At 48.3% G+C, this 19239-nt stretch overlaps 1 protein-coding gene across 3 annotated transcripts in view; it reads left to right on the top strand.

Moving 5' to 3' along the window:
* TENT5C (terminal nucleotidyltransferase 5C) overlaps nt 1-19239 on the top strand; it is a 21608-nt gene extending 2369 nt beyond the window's left edge. For all 3 annotated transcript variants that reach the window (XM_032486945.1, XM_032486944.1, XM_014558880.2), the window contains exon 2: nt 13724-19239. In XM_032486945.1, the coding sequence (XP_032342836.1) occupies nt 13748-14923 (1176 nt within the window). In that variant the 5' untranslated portion in view covers nt 13724-13747 and the 3' untranslated portion in view covers nt 14924-19239. The remainder of the gene's footprint in view (nt 1-13723) is intronic.

Here is a 19239-nt window from a genome sequence, read left to right as displayed (position 1 = left end):
ACTGAGCACACATTCCCCAGCGTTCAAGGCCGGGCCAGATTGTGCACATTGTGCAAGGCCCATCAGAGAACAGAGGAGTCCTCACACTTCTGAGAGGCCAAGGAACTGCCCAGCAGTAAAGATAACTTAGAGTGGACTGCAGTGCTCTTGTTCTCCCAGGGCCAGAAACTGGGCACGTGTGATACAAAATTAGGAAAATGAGCAGTTGGAAAAAATAAGCGTCAAGTGAGCAGTACCCTGTCTTCATTTTCTTCTCTGATATGTTGTGTGCATGGGGTCAGTCATTAAAGAACTAAAGAATGACAAGCCAAGGGCTCTGATGCGGTAAGAGCTTTGCGTGTGTGTGTGTGTGTGTTACTGAGAGAACTTCATCTCGTGGATGCCTGGGACTGATTTCCTGAGTTAAGTGTTGGGTTCCTCAGTCTCATACTGGACTCTGGGCTGTATCTGTTGTTTTGTTGTTATGGGCGGGGGATGGGGATTAAGGGGAAGCAGTGCAGAGTCAGAGGGGTTACTTAGTATAAAGCATTAGTCTGGTTAGATAAGGTCCATTGCTTTTTTTGTGCTGTCACTGAGGTAAACAAGGCAATATAGACATATGCTTTCTGCCTTCTTGGTGCTTTGACTGTAGCATGTTCAATACATTGGCACAAGCAGTATTGTGATGAAGCAGACATCTCTGTCTTCAAAGAGATGTTCATGTATTTTAAAGCCACTTGGGTGCAGTGGTAGAGCTTATCTGTTGTGATGCTGCCAGAACTTCTGGTCTCACACTTTTTTATCCTTTCACTCCATGCATTCATAAGGAAGCTTATATTTGGAGTTTAAATGGTTTAGGGGAAGCATCTTTGTATAACCCAACTGTGTGAGGAAGCCTTACGAATTGTTTAAAATTAATAGATTTTGTACAGCTGGGCCCTATAGCCTGTTCTCGAACTGTTTCCAGAACTTCTTGAAACAATAGGACAAAACTAATGTGAAGAAATAATTGCTGATGTTAAGCAACTCTCCGGGTAGGATGTTTTCTAGTCTCAGAGCCTTTTGGAGTCTCGGTCACCCAACTGCGTAAAGTGTTTATTTCTTGGATGACAGTGACTGAGTCCGTGAGTGGTTAAATGCTTCCTTGGCAGTGGTTTGTGCCAGGTGCCGAGGAGGCCAAGGGGATGGGATGCGGAAAGGCTTGTGGAGACACTCTGGATGCAAGTGGAGCCGGGTCGGCCTCAGGACATCCTGGAGGCACGTGGGTTTTGCCAGTTGGTCGTAACTGCTGGCATGTGAGCCCAGGAAGGCAGGGGTCTGTGCTCAGGGCCTGGTGCCCAGAGCCGCCCGGGGCACAGGAGGTGCTCCTGATAATTGGCTCCAGGGCTCTGCTGGCCCTCGCCTGCCATTCCTCTCGGAGGGGGAAGTGCACATGAGGAGATGGCGGCCTAGTGGGCCCCAGGGGCTGGAGCCAGTTTTTGGATCAAAAGTGGGAAGCCCCAAAGGCTGGGTGGCTTCTGGGCCTTTTTTAAAACGGAGGCCTCTGGGGTGTAGGTTTGGAGCCAGAGGGGCAGTGCGGACCCATTGGGCAACAGCTGGAAGTCCTCAGGGTGACCTCCAGACCCTCCCTCCCAGCTCATCCGACCCTGCCTTCCACCCCAGCACCAGCCTCACACAGCGCACTCAGCCTTTCTCTCTCCCCATTCACTCCTGCCAGTTCTGCTGAGTCTTCCTCTTTTTAGCGTTTTGTTTCCCATTGCCATCGCTGACCTGGTTTCAGGCTGCAGACGGCAGCTCATCGGAGCTGGAGCCGGAGTGGAGCGCCTCCCCTGCCCTGGCCAGTTCTCCATCCTGCCCCTCCAGCACCACCTTAAGAGCTCAAGGACCTGCCCCCCTCAGAAGATGCACTCCTTTTGGGGACCTGAACCTTTCTGCCTTCTCTTCATTTTATACCTCCCTTCCTAACTGCCCTCCCTTGCCTCCCAGATGCACACTCAAATACTTGAACAAGTGAACACTTCTCTCTCCTCACCAAACCGTGTTTCAATCCAGCTTTGAACCCTTCTCAAAGGCTTCTGATCTTATCCATCTGGGGACCCCCTTATCCCATACCTCTTCTCATCAGTACTGCTTTGCACTCCTGCCTTGTCCCTTATTTTCTAGTTTTTAAAAAAATCTTGCATTTGATGAGCACAGAAACATCCGTATCTGTCTCTATATTCACTTCCTGTAAACACATTCTGAGAAAATTACCCATGAATCTTGAACTGCTCCCACCCTCTCGTGTTACCATAAGCTTCTCTCACCTTGTGCAGCGCTTACTGGATGTGAGAAGGGGTAATCCTCCACCTCGCCTGGCTGCCTGCTCCTTACCCCCAAACACACCCGGTTTGTCCCTGTCCCGTGCCTGTGGTGGTTGAAGAAGTGTGGGCATTAGGACACGGCAGCTGGCCGGCTGTGCGCGCACTCAGCCCGTCCCAGGAAGAGTGCTGGTCCCAGAGCAGAGATGAAGTGGGCACTCACTGAGCACCTGCTGTGTGTTCAGGTGCCGGCCTTGGGTTGGGTGGGGCACCAACACTGCTTCTGTCTCCTATGCCCAGGCCCTTTGTGGTCTTGATACTTGTCTCCTCCCGACCTCTGAGGCTGCTTTAGTTGTCAGGACACCTGGGTTCTGGTCCTGGATGCACCTCTACCTCTTCCATTTCTTCATGGTAATAAGAACAATAGGCCAGTGCTGTCCAATAGAAATATGAGTCATAATTCAGTTTCTAGTAGTCACATTGAAAAGGAAAAAAATAAACAGGTGAAAATAATTTTATTTAACCCATATCAAATATTATAATTTTAACCTGTAATCAATAGAAAAACATTACTGAGTTATTTTACTTCTCCACATGTGGAGTCCTTAAAATCCAGTTTGTATCTTCCAATCATCCATGGCACATCTCAGCCTGGACTTGCCCATTTCAAGGGCTCAACAGCTTGTGGGAACAGTATGGGGTGGTGCTGGTCTAGCCCATCTGCAAAAATGTTTCACCCTCCAATCCTGATCCTCCTGCTGTGGGAGACCACAGTTAACACGGAAGTTTTGGACGGAGAGTGTGAACTAGGATCTAAGCTCTGCAGCAGTAGAGATCTTGTTCTCTGCTGTTGCAGAACTTGGTCTCTTGCTGGATGGTTCCTCAGCTCCTCGAAGGATGCTCGGAACATTGTAGACACTCAGGTATCTGAAAGAACGAAAAGAAGTTCAGTCACTGGGGCCAGCTTGCTGCTAATCATTCACCATGTGAGTCAGACCTGACACTACAACACAGGATGTTTGAGTCCTAGTCCAGCTCATTCTTTTGTTTTTCTGTAGTTCTTAGAGAATAATCATAAGGTAATAGGATTTCCAAGAACTGCAGATAAAATCTTCTGAGACTGGCAGGGGACCAGGACTCCAACAATTTATCAACAAATAAAATTTATCAATAATTAAAGTTTGAAAATGCCAGAGGAAATAACTTTCAAGTGAAAGATGTGTGTGAGAAGCCTGATGGCAACAGCACATGACTCGGTAAACGCTACTTTAGTGATGATCATCCCAGTGCGCCGTATGCGTGGCTTGTCCGGCTCAGGCAGGTAGGGACACCAAAGACAAGGTGAGTTGGCCACCGCAGGTGTGGTTAGTACAGAATTAGGTACCATCCCACGGTCTCACTCCTTCCCTTTAATCCCACTCCTGCAACTCCGTCCTCTGCCTTCCCACCCAGGTTTCTGTTTTTCGTAGTATTTGTGCTGTTGTCAGAGGGACCATTGAGCCTGGCGATGTTCACTCAGGCTGCCGCCTCGCTCAGTACCTGCAGGTCAGGTACCTGCTATGTGATAGTTAACTCTGCAGGAAAAGAGCTACGCAAAACTGAAACTGTATGCGTAATTAGCATCCTCACTGAAATGGAGGCAGCTCATGCTTAGGTATCGGCGAAGGAGGTGTGTGTATGTCCAGGGGAGGAGGAGAAGTGCTGCATCTGAGCAACTAAGAGTTGCTTGTCCCTTTCCTGATGAGGCCCAGGGATGCTGCTTGTGACGAGATGCAGCTTTTAGCTGACTGAGGTCCTCATTTTGGACAGCTGACAACTATTGAAAGCTCTGAACTGGAGAGTTAATTGGTAAGGTAGCTCGTGGATGCAACCCTTGATAAAAAAAAAAAAACCCTTAAACCCCGTGGATTGTGTGTAAACTTGTTCGTCCTTACAACAAAGCCTCCTAGGAATCGTCCTGTTTTTCTCGGCCTGGTCAATCTGTAGGGCCGGCCCTGGGGATCTCTTTAAATGAGTTCAGACCAGTCACATCTCTGATTTAGAAAGAGGCATTTGATGGGAGGAAATGAGGTACCCAGTAGCAACAAGGATTATTTCCAGTTCAAGTTGTACATGTCGCATTTAATCGTGCTGACACCTTGGAAAAATCAAGGCTCCCATGCCTCGCTCCCATCCAAAGATATCTGTGTTCTGGCCTTGTTAATATTTACATTTGCAACAATTCAGGATATTCTTTTAAGCACTTGAACTTCTGTGGTGTCCCTGTTATAACATCTGGGCCAGTGTTTTGATTCTGTTTCATGCTGTTTTGCAGCCACAGCATGAGTTCTCCCTGTGTTATCTCTCCAGCCACACTTGCTCAAGCATCCTATTTTGAAAGACAGGGAAGCACTTTAAACTGTTTGGAGTCCTCACGGGGCGGGTGGTGTCTGTGGGCAGGGCCCTGCTGCTGATAACCATGAAGACTGTATGTTGGCATCAGTGGGGAGTGAGACCTCGTGAGAAGCCCCGGGCAGCATCCCAGTTGCTGTGGGAATCGAACTAAATTTTTTGACTCTAGTAAACATCAATGTTAAATGGCTAGGAGGATGCTGGTAACCCCGAGAAAATGGATTCAGGCCTCCGGCTGAATGTGCTCGAGCAGAGTGAGAAAAAACCACCTGCGGGGTTGGTGTCACTGGCCCAGAGACGGTTCCCTGGGCACAGCTTTGTGGTATGTGACGCTGATTCCTTTGAACTGAGATAGTGTGTTTGTGGGTGTTTGGGCAACTGTAAACATAACTTTTTGGGAAAAGTTAACAATATATTTTAGTGTTCTTTTAATAAACAAGGCTTTATTTTATCTGGTTCTGTTGCTTTGGGTTGCCTACTAGTCTAAACTCTTAACTCCATGTACGTTAAACCCAGGTGTGCATCTTGGTTGTCTGTAACCTTGCAGTGTGTTTGGGGGCAGTGGAGGAGTCTCCAGAATGTGACCTCCTCCCAGGTGGGCTTGGGGCCCCACTGAGGGGCTGGCAGCTGGTGGACGGAAGACTGGCTCAGGCTGCCCCCTGGACCTAGATAACTCCGGCCCTCACCCCCCTAGGAATTCAAGGAGTAAGGGAGGATGTCTCTGCAGAAGGCTGAATCCGTGTTGACCCTGGTTTTTCTCCTTTCTGACTACTAATCTGTTTCTGCGTGTATCAAGTCTGTGGTCATTCCAAGCGCTTGGCGCGCTCTCGAGGATGAAAGAATCTCAAGGTTCAGACCACAAACAGGTGGGAAAAAGGACAGGTGTCCAGTCTCAGGTTCCACGTGCATGTGTTGGTCAGGCTGTTCCAGGCTGTTTCTGTTTTCAGGTCTGTTCCAGCTCTCCTTCCTGTGCCAGCCCTTGGGATCCTAACCACTTCTTGCAAACTTACCTACCTTCCCTCTGCAGCTCCAGTTGGGTTGTCTGTTTCTTAGATCTGATAAAAGTGCCCTCTTGTCTGCAGGGGTGTCCTGTTCCGTTGGCTTCGTCAGCAGATTCACTCCTGATCTTCCAGCCACCAGAGCGAATCCCAGCAGCCATTCCTTTCGCCCGTGAGCAGGGCACGTGCCTTGGTTGCAGACCCAGATCAGGGTCAGCCCATTCTTAAACGCTCCCTTCTGTACCATTATTTTTTCCTCCTAATGCTTGTCTGCTCGTCTAGCAAGCTGACCATCCCAGCTCCTCCACTCTGGCTTCTCTCTGCCTTCCTGACTTGCCTTCTCTGAAACCACCACTGCCCAGAGCTCCGTCACGAGTGAGGACCCTGGCTTTCCTCTCTCAGCCCTTGTTCCTTTACAGCAAACATCCGCATAGCTGTTAGCGTGTCTGTGCTTAATCACATGCAATTCTGGTGGTTCCCACCAGGCTGGATACACCCGCACGTCCATGATGGTTTTGTTGGCTGGGGCGGGGGTGGTTTCTGTCCCACCAGTTGTAGATACTTTAGTTCTGGCTGCTTCTGCTTTGCTTTCGGCACTTGCCCTCTGGCCTTACTCCACACGGGGGACCTTCGCACATCTGGCTGACTTCTTTCCCGCCATCTCAGAACAAACCTTCATACCTTTCTTCTCTTTTTCTCTCCTCTTACTGCCATATCCTTCCTACAACTCCTGAGCACCCAGTTTACCTTCGAAGCCCTGCCGCCACCCCAGCACATGCATGCGGGCTGTCCATCTCTTAGGAAGCCTCCTGAGGCCCATTTCTGCCACTTGCAGCAGCGCATTCTTGGACCGTTAACAAAGCACGTATCCCCTTTGCTCCCCAGTTTCCCCGCCCACAAAGTAGGGACGATAGTCGTCGGGATCGGGTGAGTCAGTCCCGGTGAAGCCCTTGCAGCACTGTCTCGCTGCTGTTTGGGAAGCAGTCACATAGTTTGGTGGCTCATGTTCAGGGCGCCTGGCCAAACATCTAGTCACATTTGGCATCCCCTGGCTGTGACCAGCTCTACACGAAGAGCCCCTGGAGGGCTCTGCACTCGTCAGTACCTGCCAGAGCTTCCGAGGAAGTAGTAAATGAACCCCAGTGGCACAAGGCTGTGGGTGAGGATAGTAAAGTGTTTGTGTTGTGACACAGCCAGTGTGTGTGCCTGCCCTTGGAGAGCTGGGGTTCCCACACCGTGGCCAGTGAGCTGCCTTCTCGGTGCCTCTCTGAGGAGCCCCTCTATGCTCCGAACACGGACCCATGCCTTTGCTCGCCTGGAGTCTGCACTCAAGCAGGCAGTAAAGGGTGCTTGACTCAAGCGTAGCTGCCTTTGGCATGTGTGCATGTGTGGTGGGGACAAGGGGCGATGGGAAGATCAGGTGTCATAGTCACGTAGTGAGCAGAGTGTAGCTTTCTCCTTTTTTTTTGGATAAGACCAATAAAATTTGCTGTTTTAGAAAGGGTCACTTTGTTAGCAGCAAGACCTGGCCATCCCCGTGTACGTGTGGGTTTGTGGTGTGAACTTACTGCCCTCTCCCCACCTCTCGTCCTGCCAGCGGCAGAACTTGACCTTGGTGGAGGTTGTGGCCAGTTCCAGGAGTCAGAACTGTTAGCTCCGGAGTCTGGGGTCAGTTCACTTCATCTTTTCTGATCTTAGTCGTCGTGAAAAGGGGACAGTTGTCGCTTCCTTGGGTGCTTGTGAGGATGAATAGGGATGGACGTGAAGTGGCTTGTACTGAGAACCCTTCCATTGGCTGGTACACACCCCTCTATGCCTTCATTTTACAGGAAAAGAAAAAAAAAAGAAATAGGCCCAGAGTTGTCATTTCACTCACTCAGCTGGATGAGGGAAGAGGCGGGAGAGGATATTATGACACATGTTGCCCTCTGCTTTCACTTCTGCCTAAATTCTCTAGGCCTTTATACACAGTAAACTAGTTTCTTCCTGCTTAAAAGGTCCTCTGTTGTCCACGGAGGACAAGAGTTTGTGTGGAAGATGCCAGCCACGGGGCCATGGGATCCCCCCTAGCCAGGAGCTGGGGACAGCAGGGATCTTTGTTCCACAGACACACTCCCTCGGAGTCTGTCACCAGGCTTGGTCCACTGCCCTGGCTGGGTCTCCACGCTGAGCTGGGAAGTGTCACTGGGAGCATCCAGGCCGTGGGGGAGCATCCAGTTATCAGTGAGAGGGAATTTTGTCGTCAAAGGAGCGCCGGAATGTGTTTGAGTTTCTTTTGTGTTCTTAAGCCCACAGCAGGGTCAGAGGACGAGGGTGTCACTCAGTTGTCTGTGGACTGGATGGAGGGCTGCCACGGCTGAGAGCGCCTCATTTGACCACAGCGTTCCCATGAAGCCTTCTGGAGCTTGCACGTTAAACGTCGCAGACCTAGGCTGAAGTATATGCTGCCTTCAGCTTCGTGGATGTGCGTGTCCACATGTGACGGGGCTCTCTGGGCAGGGTCTGCGTCTTAGTGCCAGGCACAAACAAGGCTTGGCGTTGCCTCAACTGAGCGCTGGGCCGTAAGGCCGGGAAGTGCTACAGACGCTCTTACTGTCCGTCTGTCAGGCCTGCTCGCCCGCCTCGAATCCCGCCTGCTTTCACCGCCTCTGCCCCCCTTGTTTCTGGGGTCTAAGTAAGCTAGGAAGCAGGACTCTTTTCCATGAGGGCTCAAAGCGGTTTTCAGATCAACCTGCCTTGAGTGTCCCAGGCAGCGGGAAACAAAGGTAAGTTAGACATCAGCTTGTCCTCGGGGAGCTCGGTTTAGTCTTTGGGCTCAGTTTGTCTATCCCTCTCACCTTTTGCTGCCATCTCTGCAAACCTGTTTTCCAGGAATATGTGTATTTTATGCTGCTGCTGCAGCCGGATGATAAAAGGGAATTCAGGGGCACCCGGAGGTGCCGATCATCATGAGCCAAACTTTTTAGAAGACTATGTAGCTTAAGCTGAGTAGGCGGTTGGTCATCCTCACTTGTGAAAAGGTGCCTGAATTTTCAAATCAGTGAGGAGTCACGGTTCCTACCTTTCCCAGTTTCTCCTGTGCGGAATAACAGTGAATCTGCTTCTCTGGTAATGAAAGGAAATCAAACACTTTGAATTTACCAGGCTTCAGATGGATTTTTTTTTTCCTGGTTACCATTTTATTAATTCTGCTAGTTAGAATTTTCCTGTTGTGATTTGAGAATGTGTGTTTCACGTGGTTCTTTTATATGGGGATTATATCAATGTTGATCTCAAGTGGTTAATTAAAACTGTTACACTGTGCTCTGGTGTGCTATCCAAGCACTAAGGGCCTATGACTTGGATTTATTCTAGTAATAAATGTATTCTAGTGTTGGTCTAAGTAACTTAAAAATGTGCTTTTGATACTTGAAATTGTTTGGATGGGTGGGGGGCGGGGAAGAAAACAAAAGATTGCTTTCTAACAGGCCTCAGTAACTTACTTTGGGCTCTTCGGGCGGCTAGACGCCGAATGTGAAATCAGCCTACATCTGAGCCTTCAGTAGCCTGAGCTCCTCTATGTCTAAATCACGGTAAATTGGGAGAATTAAAAGCTACCCATGGGCTCGGTGTCTGGCGCGTCCCACACTGTGCTTTTACATAGACTGCTTTTTTCTGACAGTCGACGCCACTATTCGTACATGTGTCAGGAGTTGCTGGCGTGGAAGATGCCAACCACGGGCATCTTAGGTTCCTGAAAAAGTGTTTATTGCATTTATTAAGGTTCTTGCAACTGTAGACAATAATCAGCAACATCATGGGGAAAGCTGTACCATGTCTGAAATGAGAAATAGCGAGTCTTGTAAAACTACAGAAAACATTTTTGAATACCAAACATAAAATGGTGCTAGATGAGATGGCTTATCCATTAGTTTGAAAGTTTGGGTTTGTTGGGTTTTTTTTGTTTTTGTTTTTGTTTTTGGGATAAACAATGGACATCTTCTTTTAAACAACACGTAAGTAGAAAATTGACTAAAAGCTCTTCTAGAGAAAAACTGTTCCTCTTCCCCTGCTGATCTGGGGATCAGCTTTTAAGGCTTGGAGGGGAAGCCTCCAAGTGTACTTGATTTCGGCACCTGAGCATGGGGACATGGGGACGGCTAGGAGGAAAGGCATCGAAGGAATTAAACAAGGTAGCAGGTTAGATGGCTCATAGCGGGAGAGATTTGGGAACATGGCTCATAGGATTTTTTTTTTTTCAAGTAATGCATGTGTAGGTCCCAAATTCAAAAGAGAGAAAGTAAGTCTCCTTTGTTACCCTCTCCTAGCCTAGCTGTGGCATTTGGTGTAGTCGGAACCACTAGCATCTCCTTCCAGAGACTTCTGGTTGTATGACAAGCGCAGACTTATGCTTTTCTGCACAGTTTCACACTTTTCTGTTAATAGACCTTGATGAGCGCTTCATATTCATACAGAGGGAGCTGCCACCTTTCTTTTGGACACCTGTGTGCATTTGTATACTGTTGTGTACCTGCGAGTCATTTAACCTTCTTTACTGATGATTATTTGTAGCTTTATAATGCTTCAGTGAATATCCTTGTGTATACTTGCAAATGTACCCATAGAATAAAATCCAAAGTAGACTTCATGGAAGTTGAATTGCTTTGCCAAAGAGTGTGTCCGCTTAAAATTGAGAATCCCATGTCGTTCTTCAAAGAGAACCCAGGGACAGTGCACTAAAAGTGTCTGCTTCTCGGTCTTTGCCAATCTGATGGGTAAAAATGACACATCATAGTCTAAATTTGCCTATCCTTTAAGGTAAGGTTGACTACGTTACAGGTCTGAGCCACTGTTCATGTCCTTTACCCCATCTTATGTTGGGATTCTGTGGTTCTGATTTGCAGGAGCTCCTTATTCATTAAGGAAATTAGTACTTTGTCTAATGTTACAAATATTTTCCTAGTTTTGTCTTCTCACTTCTTTATGGTGTTTTCACCATGTAGATATTTTTATATAGGCAAATATATCAATTTTTTTCTGACTTTTAGGTTTTATGTGATTTAGAAAGGACTACCTAGCTTATGTAAGTATACATAAGTTTTGTGGGTTTTTTCCTAGTACTCTTAGGGTTTCATCCTTTACACTTAGGTCTTTGATTCTTCCATCTAGGTCTTAGATTGGCACCAGCTCAGGAGCCATCTTTGCGTATTTTTTAAATCTAGATAATTATCCAGATGTCTCAAAATTTTCCCTTTACTATTTTGAAATGCCTCCTTTATTATATACTAAATCTTCTTATGTATTAGATTTTATTTCTGGATTTAAAAGTTTCTGTTTCACCAGCTTGTCTTTTTGTGCCAGTGGCACGCTGTTCCCATCACTGTGGCTCCATAATATCTCTTACCAGCCTATTGTACGTCCTGTTCTTCGTAACTCTCCTGGCTGTTCCTGCCCCTCCTCACATATAAACCTTACCAATTTTCAGTCTAAAATAGATTCTCACTTTGAATCTACTACAAGTTCAGGGATTTTAAAACATATGAAAATTTTCAGGCATAAGTGCACCCCCCATCCCACTCCCCGCCCCCAACCCCTCCCCCCAGAAGGAGCGGTCACTTTCATGAGATTCTCCCCGGTCCCAGATGTCCCTCTCCTAATGTTAAGAACCACTGTTCTAGAGGTAGGAGTAGTCCTGGCTTTAACTCTACATGGCTTTTTTTTTTTTAAACAAGTCCTTAAAAAAAATGGCATGAGTCAAAAGCGATTCCTACAACGATTCTCCTCTACAACATTATTGAGTTTCTTCCTGGAGATTTTCTGAAAGTTAAGTGCTCCTTCTATTCCGAGTACCGACTGAGCAGCATCTCTCCTGTTGCTATGACTTCTTTTGCCCGTATCATCCGCACAAGCCTTGGAAGCACGCTAACAGGGGATCCGCAGGGTGTAAAGCGAGTTGCATTTTTATGGGTAGGTCAGCGTGCCTGACAGAAACCCATGCCACCAAATCACAGTTTGGCCGTGTCTCAAAACAAAGCTAGAGCCGTACCTTTCTGCGATCGCTTGAGCTTGCGTGCTGCCCTAGATAATGGGTACAAGTGTACTGCGTGCTCGTCATAAAAGGGGCCACAAAGAACTAAGTGTGCACAGAGCGCATTGAAGAAGAGAACTCTGCTGTTTCAGAGCTGACTTGAAGCCAAAGGCCAGCCACAGTAAACATGCAGCATTTCATCACCAAGTTCGCTTGGTCTCCTTAACGCAGAAGTGCTTTGGTCGGATAATCTAGATGGCCTAGGGCCTCCTAACGCTGTCCAAACAGGTTTGCAGGGAAACTTTTATCTTCCCCTTGGTGAGTATTCTTCAGGCGGGAGCAGAAGCCTGCCCATCCCCCATCGGTCTTCCTGGAGCCTGCTTGGATCATGCGATCAACCTTCCTGCTGCCCGGCCAAGCAGATTCTGTCCCTTAACCTACAGGGAGCCTGTGATCCGGCTAGAGGAGAGGCCCATGCTGGCCAGACTGGACAACTTGCCAGCTCTCAGCTGTGTGCTCCCTGCTGCCCCTCAGCCCCAGCCTTCCTGTCGGCCAGCATCCCCTCCCCATGTGAGCTCCTCTGTGGCCTCCCTGCTCACCCCAATCAGGGGGCGCTTCTTTCTTCTGCCCTTTTGTTACATTTTCTTTCTCCTACACACTGCCTTGTATTGAGACGTCGTGTTCTCACCCTCCTCTTAATGGCCAACTCCTAGAAAGCTTGTCTCGGCATGTCCCTGGGTGCCCCAGCACAGACTGAAAACTGTCCCATTGATCTGAGCCCTGTTGATGAGGTGAGGATCCCCGGCACCGGTGCAAGACTGAAAACTCAAGTTGGAACCCCAGGACAGCGCACGCTGGGTGTGCATCCGAAAGCAGCAGCTTCCAGACCCTGAGACTGCAGGTCATCGGGATGGGCTATGTGTGTCTGGCAAGTCAGTTTTGCTGCCCCTGTCACTTTTCTACCAATTTGCGAGGAAGTCTGAGGACAGCACCTCAACCTCTCGTTTGTGCTCTGACATCTGTCTGGCTAATAGGTGACCCAAGTGGATCCACAGGCACCTTGGCTTTCTAGTGTATCCGTTTATGTTCTTCCGCAGTAGGATTTCCAGTGTTTCATTTTCTGAAAAGTCTGACTTAGTTAGAAATTACTTTGGTAACTTTGTGGTTCTAACAGGTGAGCTGTGAGAGGCGTGCTTTGCTCCTGGTACTGAGTGCTAACTGTTCTCCTTGGGTGGCTTGAAGGCACTCTTTTTCAAAACACAGTTGAAAGATCACACTGCCCCAAGGAGGTTTCCCACATCCTGTGTCAGGCCTCCTTGCTGGGCAGAGCGGTTCCCTCCGTCCCTGACCTAACCCTCTGTTACTCAGGAATCCTGTCCTTCAGACAATTCCTTAGTCCTCGCCTGGATACCCCAGATAACAGGAGTGTTTGTTATAGGGCAGACGGCTCCCATAAGTGAAAAGCGTATCAGTGTACTGGATTCTAGCAGGACTAAACCGACTCTCTGTTCTCTGTGTGGTTGTAGCCTGGCGTTGAGAATCTATGTATTCACAGAGTGAAGGAGTCTTTGGTAGGTCGTGTGTTCTGTGTGGGCATTATAGCCTAGGCGTAGTTACGGTGCCAAAAGCAGGAGAGGTGATTTTCCATAGAAAACAAGGAAAATTAGCAACACCCATAGGCCCTCTGTTGAGTAACGTTGGGTTTAGGTTACTTGGCTTAATAAGTTTCTCTGCATCCCTTCACACACAAACTCTGCCCCCACCCTACCCCACACAGATAAAACAAAACAAACCCCACAGAAAACAAAATTATAAAGTTGTCAGATTCGATATAGGGTAAGTTTACGTGTATTCTCTCCTTACTGCCTGCCGGCACCATTCTTGCCACGTCTAACTCACTTAGCCCTCAGCAGCACCCGGCAGTAGGTGCTGTTTACCTCTTTACAGTAAGAAAGAGGTTCAGAGAGAAACCAGCATCATCTCTGAGTCCCGGGAGCCGCTTTGCCACGTAGAAGTGAGCGCTAACTGTTTCTCCCCCTCACTTTCAGTTTCCCTGGCAAGGACACCCCGAGATGGCAGAGGAGAGCAGCAGTACCAGGGACTGCGTGTCCTTCAGCGTGCTCAACTGGGACCAGGTGAGCCGGCTGCACGAGGTCCTGACCGAGGTCGTCCCCATCCACGGACGAGGCAACTTTCCAACCTTGGAGATAACCCTGAAGGACATCGTCCAGACCGTCCGCGGCCGGCTGGAGGAGGCGGGCATTAAAGTGCAGGATGTGCGGCTGAACGGCTCTGCAGCCGGCCATGTCTTGGTCAAAGACAACGGGTTGGGTTGCAAAGACCTGGACCTCATCTTTCACGTGGCTCTTCCCACGGAGGCCGAGTTTCAGCTGGTCAGGGATGTGGTTCTGTGCTCCCTTCTGAACTTCCTGCCAGAGGGCGTGAACAAGCTGAAGATCAGCCCAGTCACCCTGAAGGAGGCTTACGTCCAGAAGCTGGTGAAGGTGTGCACGGACACAGACCGCTGGAGCCTGATCTCGCTCTCCAACAAGAACGGGAGGAACGTGGAGCTGAAGTTTGTCGACTCCATCCGGCGTCAGTTCGAGTTTAGCGTGGACTCTTTTCAGATCATCCTGGACTCGCTGCTCTTCTTCTACGACTGCTCCAGTAACCCCATCTCCGAGCACCTGCACCCCACGGTGATTGGGGAGAGCGTGTATGGGGACTTCGAGGAAGCCTTCGACCACCTGCAGAACAGACTCATCGCCACCAAGAACCCCGAGGAGATCCGGGGCGGGGGGCTGCTCAAGTACAGCAACCTCCTGGTGCGGGACTTCAGGCCCACCGACCAGGAAGAGATCAAGACCCTGGAGCGTTACATGTGCTCCAGGTTCTTCATTGATTTCCCTGACATCCTCGAACAGCAGAGGAAGCTGGAGACCTACCTTCAGAACCACTTCGCCGAAGAGGAGAGGAGCAAGTACGACTACCTCATGACCCTGCGCCGGGTGGTGAACGAGAGCACCGTGTGTCTGATGGGGCACGAACGGAGGCAGACGCTGAACCTCATCTCCCTCCTGGCCTTGCGCGTGCTGGCGGAGCAGAACATCATCCCCAATGCCACTAACGTCACCTGTTACTACCAGCCCGCTCCTTACGTCAGCGACGGCAACTTCAACAACTACTACGTTGCCCAGCCCCCAGTCACCTACAGCCAGCCGTACCCCACCTGGCTGCCCTGTAACTAACCTTGAGACCTGTGGGTTTCCACAGTGGGAATCCCACTAGGGCAAGGGCTCTCAGGTAGGGGAGCCTCCTTCTAGATGTAGGCGTTTGGCTTTTAAAGGGGAACTCAGCTCTGATTCTGCTTTTTTTTTTTTCCTTTGTGTACCCATTGGAATGGGTCTACAGTGTATCATGAGCCAACCCTAAAGGGACCCGTTATTGCAGTGCCACTTTGGAAAAGGTTATAGGAAGTATGGCCTACCCACATCTTTCCAAGACAGACACTAACATGGCATGTCCCAAACACTGGCACGGGGCGTTTGGGCTCTGCAGTCACTGAGGTTGGGGGGACGCTTGGGCAGTGTCTGAGAAGTCGTCAGCTGCTGGTCCTCTCGTCTGTGCCCGGGGGAGGCCGCGCAGCCCTCATGTGCAATCCTCAGCCGTTGCATGAAAGTTGTGCTGATTGTCTGTTTTCTTGTTATCAATTTCAGTCGGGCAGAAAATGGTAAACATGAGGGTGCTCTTGTGACTTAATTTTTGTTCAAAGGACTGACTTGCTTATGTTTATTCTCCGTCAACAGAGCTGAGGATTTCTCTCATCAATAAACCAAAGCCAGTAGCTGGAGAATTGAGATCTGGTTGAAAGTGGTTTATGGTTTAGATGCTGTGCTAGCACGAGGAATTGTGAGAAATCGCTGAGAAAAAAAAAAGTGACCTTTTCTTGAAATGTAACTTGAAAACAAAATAAAATGTGCAACATAATGTTAAGTAGAATTGTGGTAGTGGTGGTGGGGTGACTGTAAATAGGAAACGTGAATGTTCAATTTTTCTTTTCTTTAACGTAAGGAATTCTTATTGAATGACATTTCTTCCCCCTCATCAGCTCATCACTTTCGTTTTGCTCTTCCCAAGACTAAGGTTGTGAGTCTAGAGTCGTTGCAGTAACTGACATGAGGGTCTTCTCACCTTTTAATCGGAAACCCATTTTGGTCACATTCCAAGTATGACTGGCTGTTTTTTCTGGAGTACTTTGGCTGATATTTTGTTTTTGTTCTCATCCCCCCCCAACCCAAAAAAATAGTGGTTTCCTTTTCCAGGCTTTTTGGACAGCAGATGAATCCAGGAGTTTCAGTAGATCTGAGTGACCTGTGGAATGGCCTGCTCTTGCGGGAAGAGTTCTTTGGTTTAAGAAAATTGCTTTAGAATCTCCCCTGCTGTCCCTGTGCTCCATGTGAGGTGGCCGCCCCTCCCGTCAGTCGGGCCTCATGTGGATCAGAGCCACTGAGGCACCTCCCGGCGACTACTTCCGGTGTATTTGGGAAGAAGCAAGTGAACGAAGGAGAATCTTCCTTACTCTGGTAGATTGATCATACGTGTTTGTACTCTGCACTTTAGAAGGAAAACAGTGTTACTCTCTAGTCTGAAGCAGGCTTAGTAAATGGGAGAGTTCTGGGCTACTTACTGTTGCTTTCCCGGTAGATTTATTTACGGGACTTTGTGTTTTGAAACTGTCTGTGGGCTCTCTTGGAAAACATCACTTCAGGGTTATCAAGGGCAAAGAACGCAATATTGCCAGCCAGCTTGGTTTCTCAAGTGATTGATCAAATCCACGCTCCAGAGTTTTGCATTCTCTTGTGGCCATAAAAATCCCAAGCCCTGCGTGATTGCCTGTTTCTTGCTTGAAGCAATGAAGTTACCTTAATGCTTAGTAGAAAAGGAGTGGTTTACCTTTTTCCAAAGATTATAGTTTCAGGGCTTTTTTCTAGAATGTGATGTCTAGGTCCTCTTGAAAGCAGATCGGGCGTGGCTCGGTATCCATGCTGTGGACTAGGCGAATAGAAGCCACTTCTCAGCGTAAACAGCTCCTGTCTCCCTGGGAGCCATAGTTATATTTAAATTCACGGCTTTGAGTCAAGGCTGGTTCTACATTGAGAGGGGCCCTGCGGTGCTTCAGGGTTAAAAAGGGCAATGAAGACTGAGCCCCAACTTTCAAAACTACGTGGTCATCCATGACCTTAAAAACTGCCATTGTGGTCAGATGGCAACATGTTTGCACAAAAATGAGAGATCTGTTTAACCAAAGCTTTGAAATATGATGAAGCCACCAACATAAGCACTTGCTAACAGAGGTCAGTGTTGCTTCCACCAGAAGGCTCACGGATCAGGGTGATGAGGGACCAGATGCAGAGAGGATCAGAACCGCATGAATAATTAAATTCCCAGTTTGTCCTTGGAGTGCTTTGTGCTCGTATTTTTTTTTTTTCCTATCTGGTACTAGTCCTCCTTTGAGGAGGAAGGGAGGCACAGAAGTTGCTGGAAATTCCCAGCCCCCCAATGCTTTACTACCACTGCACGATGGCCATCTCAGTAAACTCTCTTTGCCTGCAGTTCGTAGTCAGCCCAGCTGTTCTGAAGTTTGAGAGTAGGCCTGTGTTCTTAGAATCATCCGGGTAAAAAGCTGCCCTCACCAAAGCTGCACTTTGAAGCACCGCCCTGGTCTAGTGGTGTCTCCACCTGCTCTCCGAGCCTCTTGTCTGCCTCAGAAGAGACCAGGTAACCTTGAATTTCAGGTGTCTGGAAATTCTAGCTGAAACCTGCCTTTCGTGGTGCTCACACAAGCACCAGGTACTCCGAGCTTGTCCTGAGTCCAGTGGTTCCTCTTCTTTGTGTGTTGAGTAATGTGAAACTTGGCAGTGGCCAAGGGCACTAAAGTTCAAGTGCAAGTTCTAGTGTAGACTTAAGCAGCCTCATTTGCTTCAGGACTCTGAGCAGTTTTCTGATGCTTTCTGCAAGGATGCAGCCTGTTACCCTAGCCTGCTTCTTAGAATCAGTTTCAGCAGCTGTGAGATTGAAACAGTACCCTTTCCCGCTTGTGTTGGCAGAAGAGGATACAATACATTCCTGGCCTCGAGCTTCATCTCACCTTTAAGTCTTAACCTTGGCAGTGAGACAGTTTTCCTCACCCACTAACTTCAGCTCTGGAACTAAACTACATTGCTGACCCCTTCACCTCAGGGTTCCGCCAACTGGGTGTGGGAGGTGGCATGGCGCACACCGGGAGGGCCGGGCAGATGGGGAGAGGCAGGGTGGGAAAGGTGCTGGGTTCCTGATCTGCGGTCACGGATGTGGTTTGGCATTCAAGGGTTTTTTTTTTTTCCTAGTTTGATTTTTCTGCCCCCCTGGGGATTTGAGCCTCAGTGAGCTGTGTGTGAACCCACGCTCTGGGGTGACACATTAGTAATCCATTTGCTAAAGCCCTGAATCTGCTTTTCCTTCAACTTGGCCGCTAGCATTAGCCCCTCACCTTCACGGTAGGTTAGGATTTTAACTAGTACTGCTTTGTTAACTCTGGGGAATGGTGCCACTCAAAAGCAACTTCCTAACTTTAGGAAAACCTCCTTTCTAGTTACCTTTCTGGTTCCGGTGCCTTTTTTTAGGATGCAGATAGACTGTGAGTGCGAGCGTCCTCTTCCAGAGAATAAAGGATAGTTACCCAGTTGCGAGCAGAGGCCCTGATGCTCCCCGGGGCCTTTGCTTCCCGGCTATCTGACTGGGGCTCCACACAAGGAGAACCTGTGCGTGGATTCTGTGAGGTGAAGGAACAGCCAGTTGCCAAGGGTAAATTTGAATTTTTAACCTGGCAGAGACCAAAATGTCTCAGCTGACTTTGGAACATACTCCAGCTCAGCCAATTCCATTCAGAGGACCAAGGGAGGGGTGTGTAATGAGGGGTGTATTTAGAAAGACCAACTTTTCAGGATTATTTGTGGAGACTTCCAAGGTGAGGAGCAGGAAATAACTGCTTTTTTTGTGAGTTCCAATTCTAAACCTTGTTTACCTATCACTTAAAAAAAATAGTTTAAGTGGCTGTGAAAGAAAACGCTTGGAGTTTTGCCTGGGCTAGTGGGAGCTGGTGCAGGCTGTCATGTGTGTTTGCCTAGGAAGGCGAGGAGACCATCCACTAAAGAGGAGGTCGTTAAATAATATGGATCTGTGGGTGTTTTAAAACTCAAGGCATCTGGTCTTTTTTGTTTAATGAATTTAAAAAAAAAAGAGCTGCTTTCAGAAAATTGAGTTTTTATCCATTAATTTCCAAATTATTATAGATGAAAAGATACAAATTAGACTAAATTTGAAGCTTTTTTGTTACTCAATATTTGCATAGCCTTTGAAATATTAATTTCTTAGTGGTGCCTAGGATGTGTGAGGTTTCCTCTTTGGTGTAATGGTCCCTGACCTTCTTACGTGATGCAGGAGAAATCATTTGTCAATGCACAATGTGTTAGAACTTGATGCAGTAAAGCTTTGAGTTTGAGAAATAAAGATACATTTGAAAAGA

This window comes from Camelus ferus, chromosome 9 (assembly GCF_009834535.1).
Source record: "Camelus ferus isolate YT-003-E chromosome 9, BCGSAC_Cfer_1.0, whole genome shotgun sequence".
NCBI classification, from domain to species: Eukaryota; Metazoa; Chordata; class Mammalia; order Artiodactyla; family Camelidae; genus Camelus; species Camelus ferus.
The sequence above is the reverse complement of the archived record's forward strand: the minus strand, read 5'-3'. Positions and strand labels throughout refer to the sequence as shown.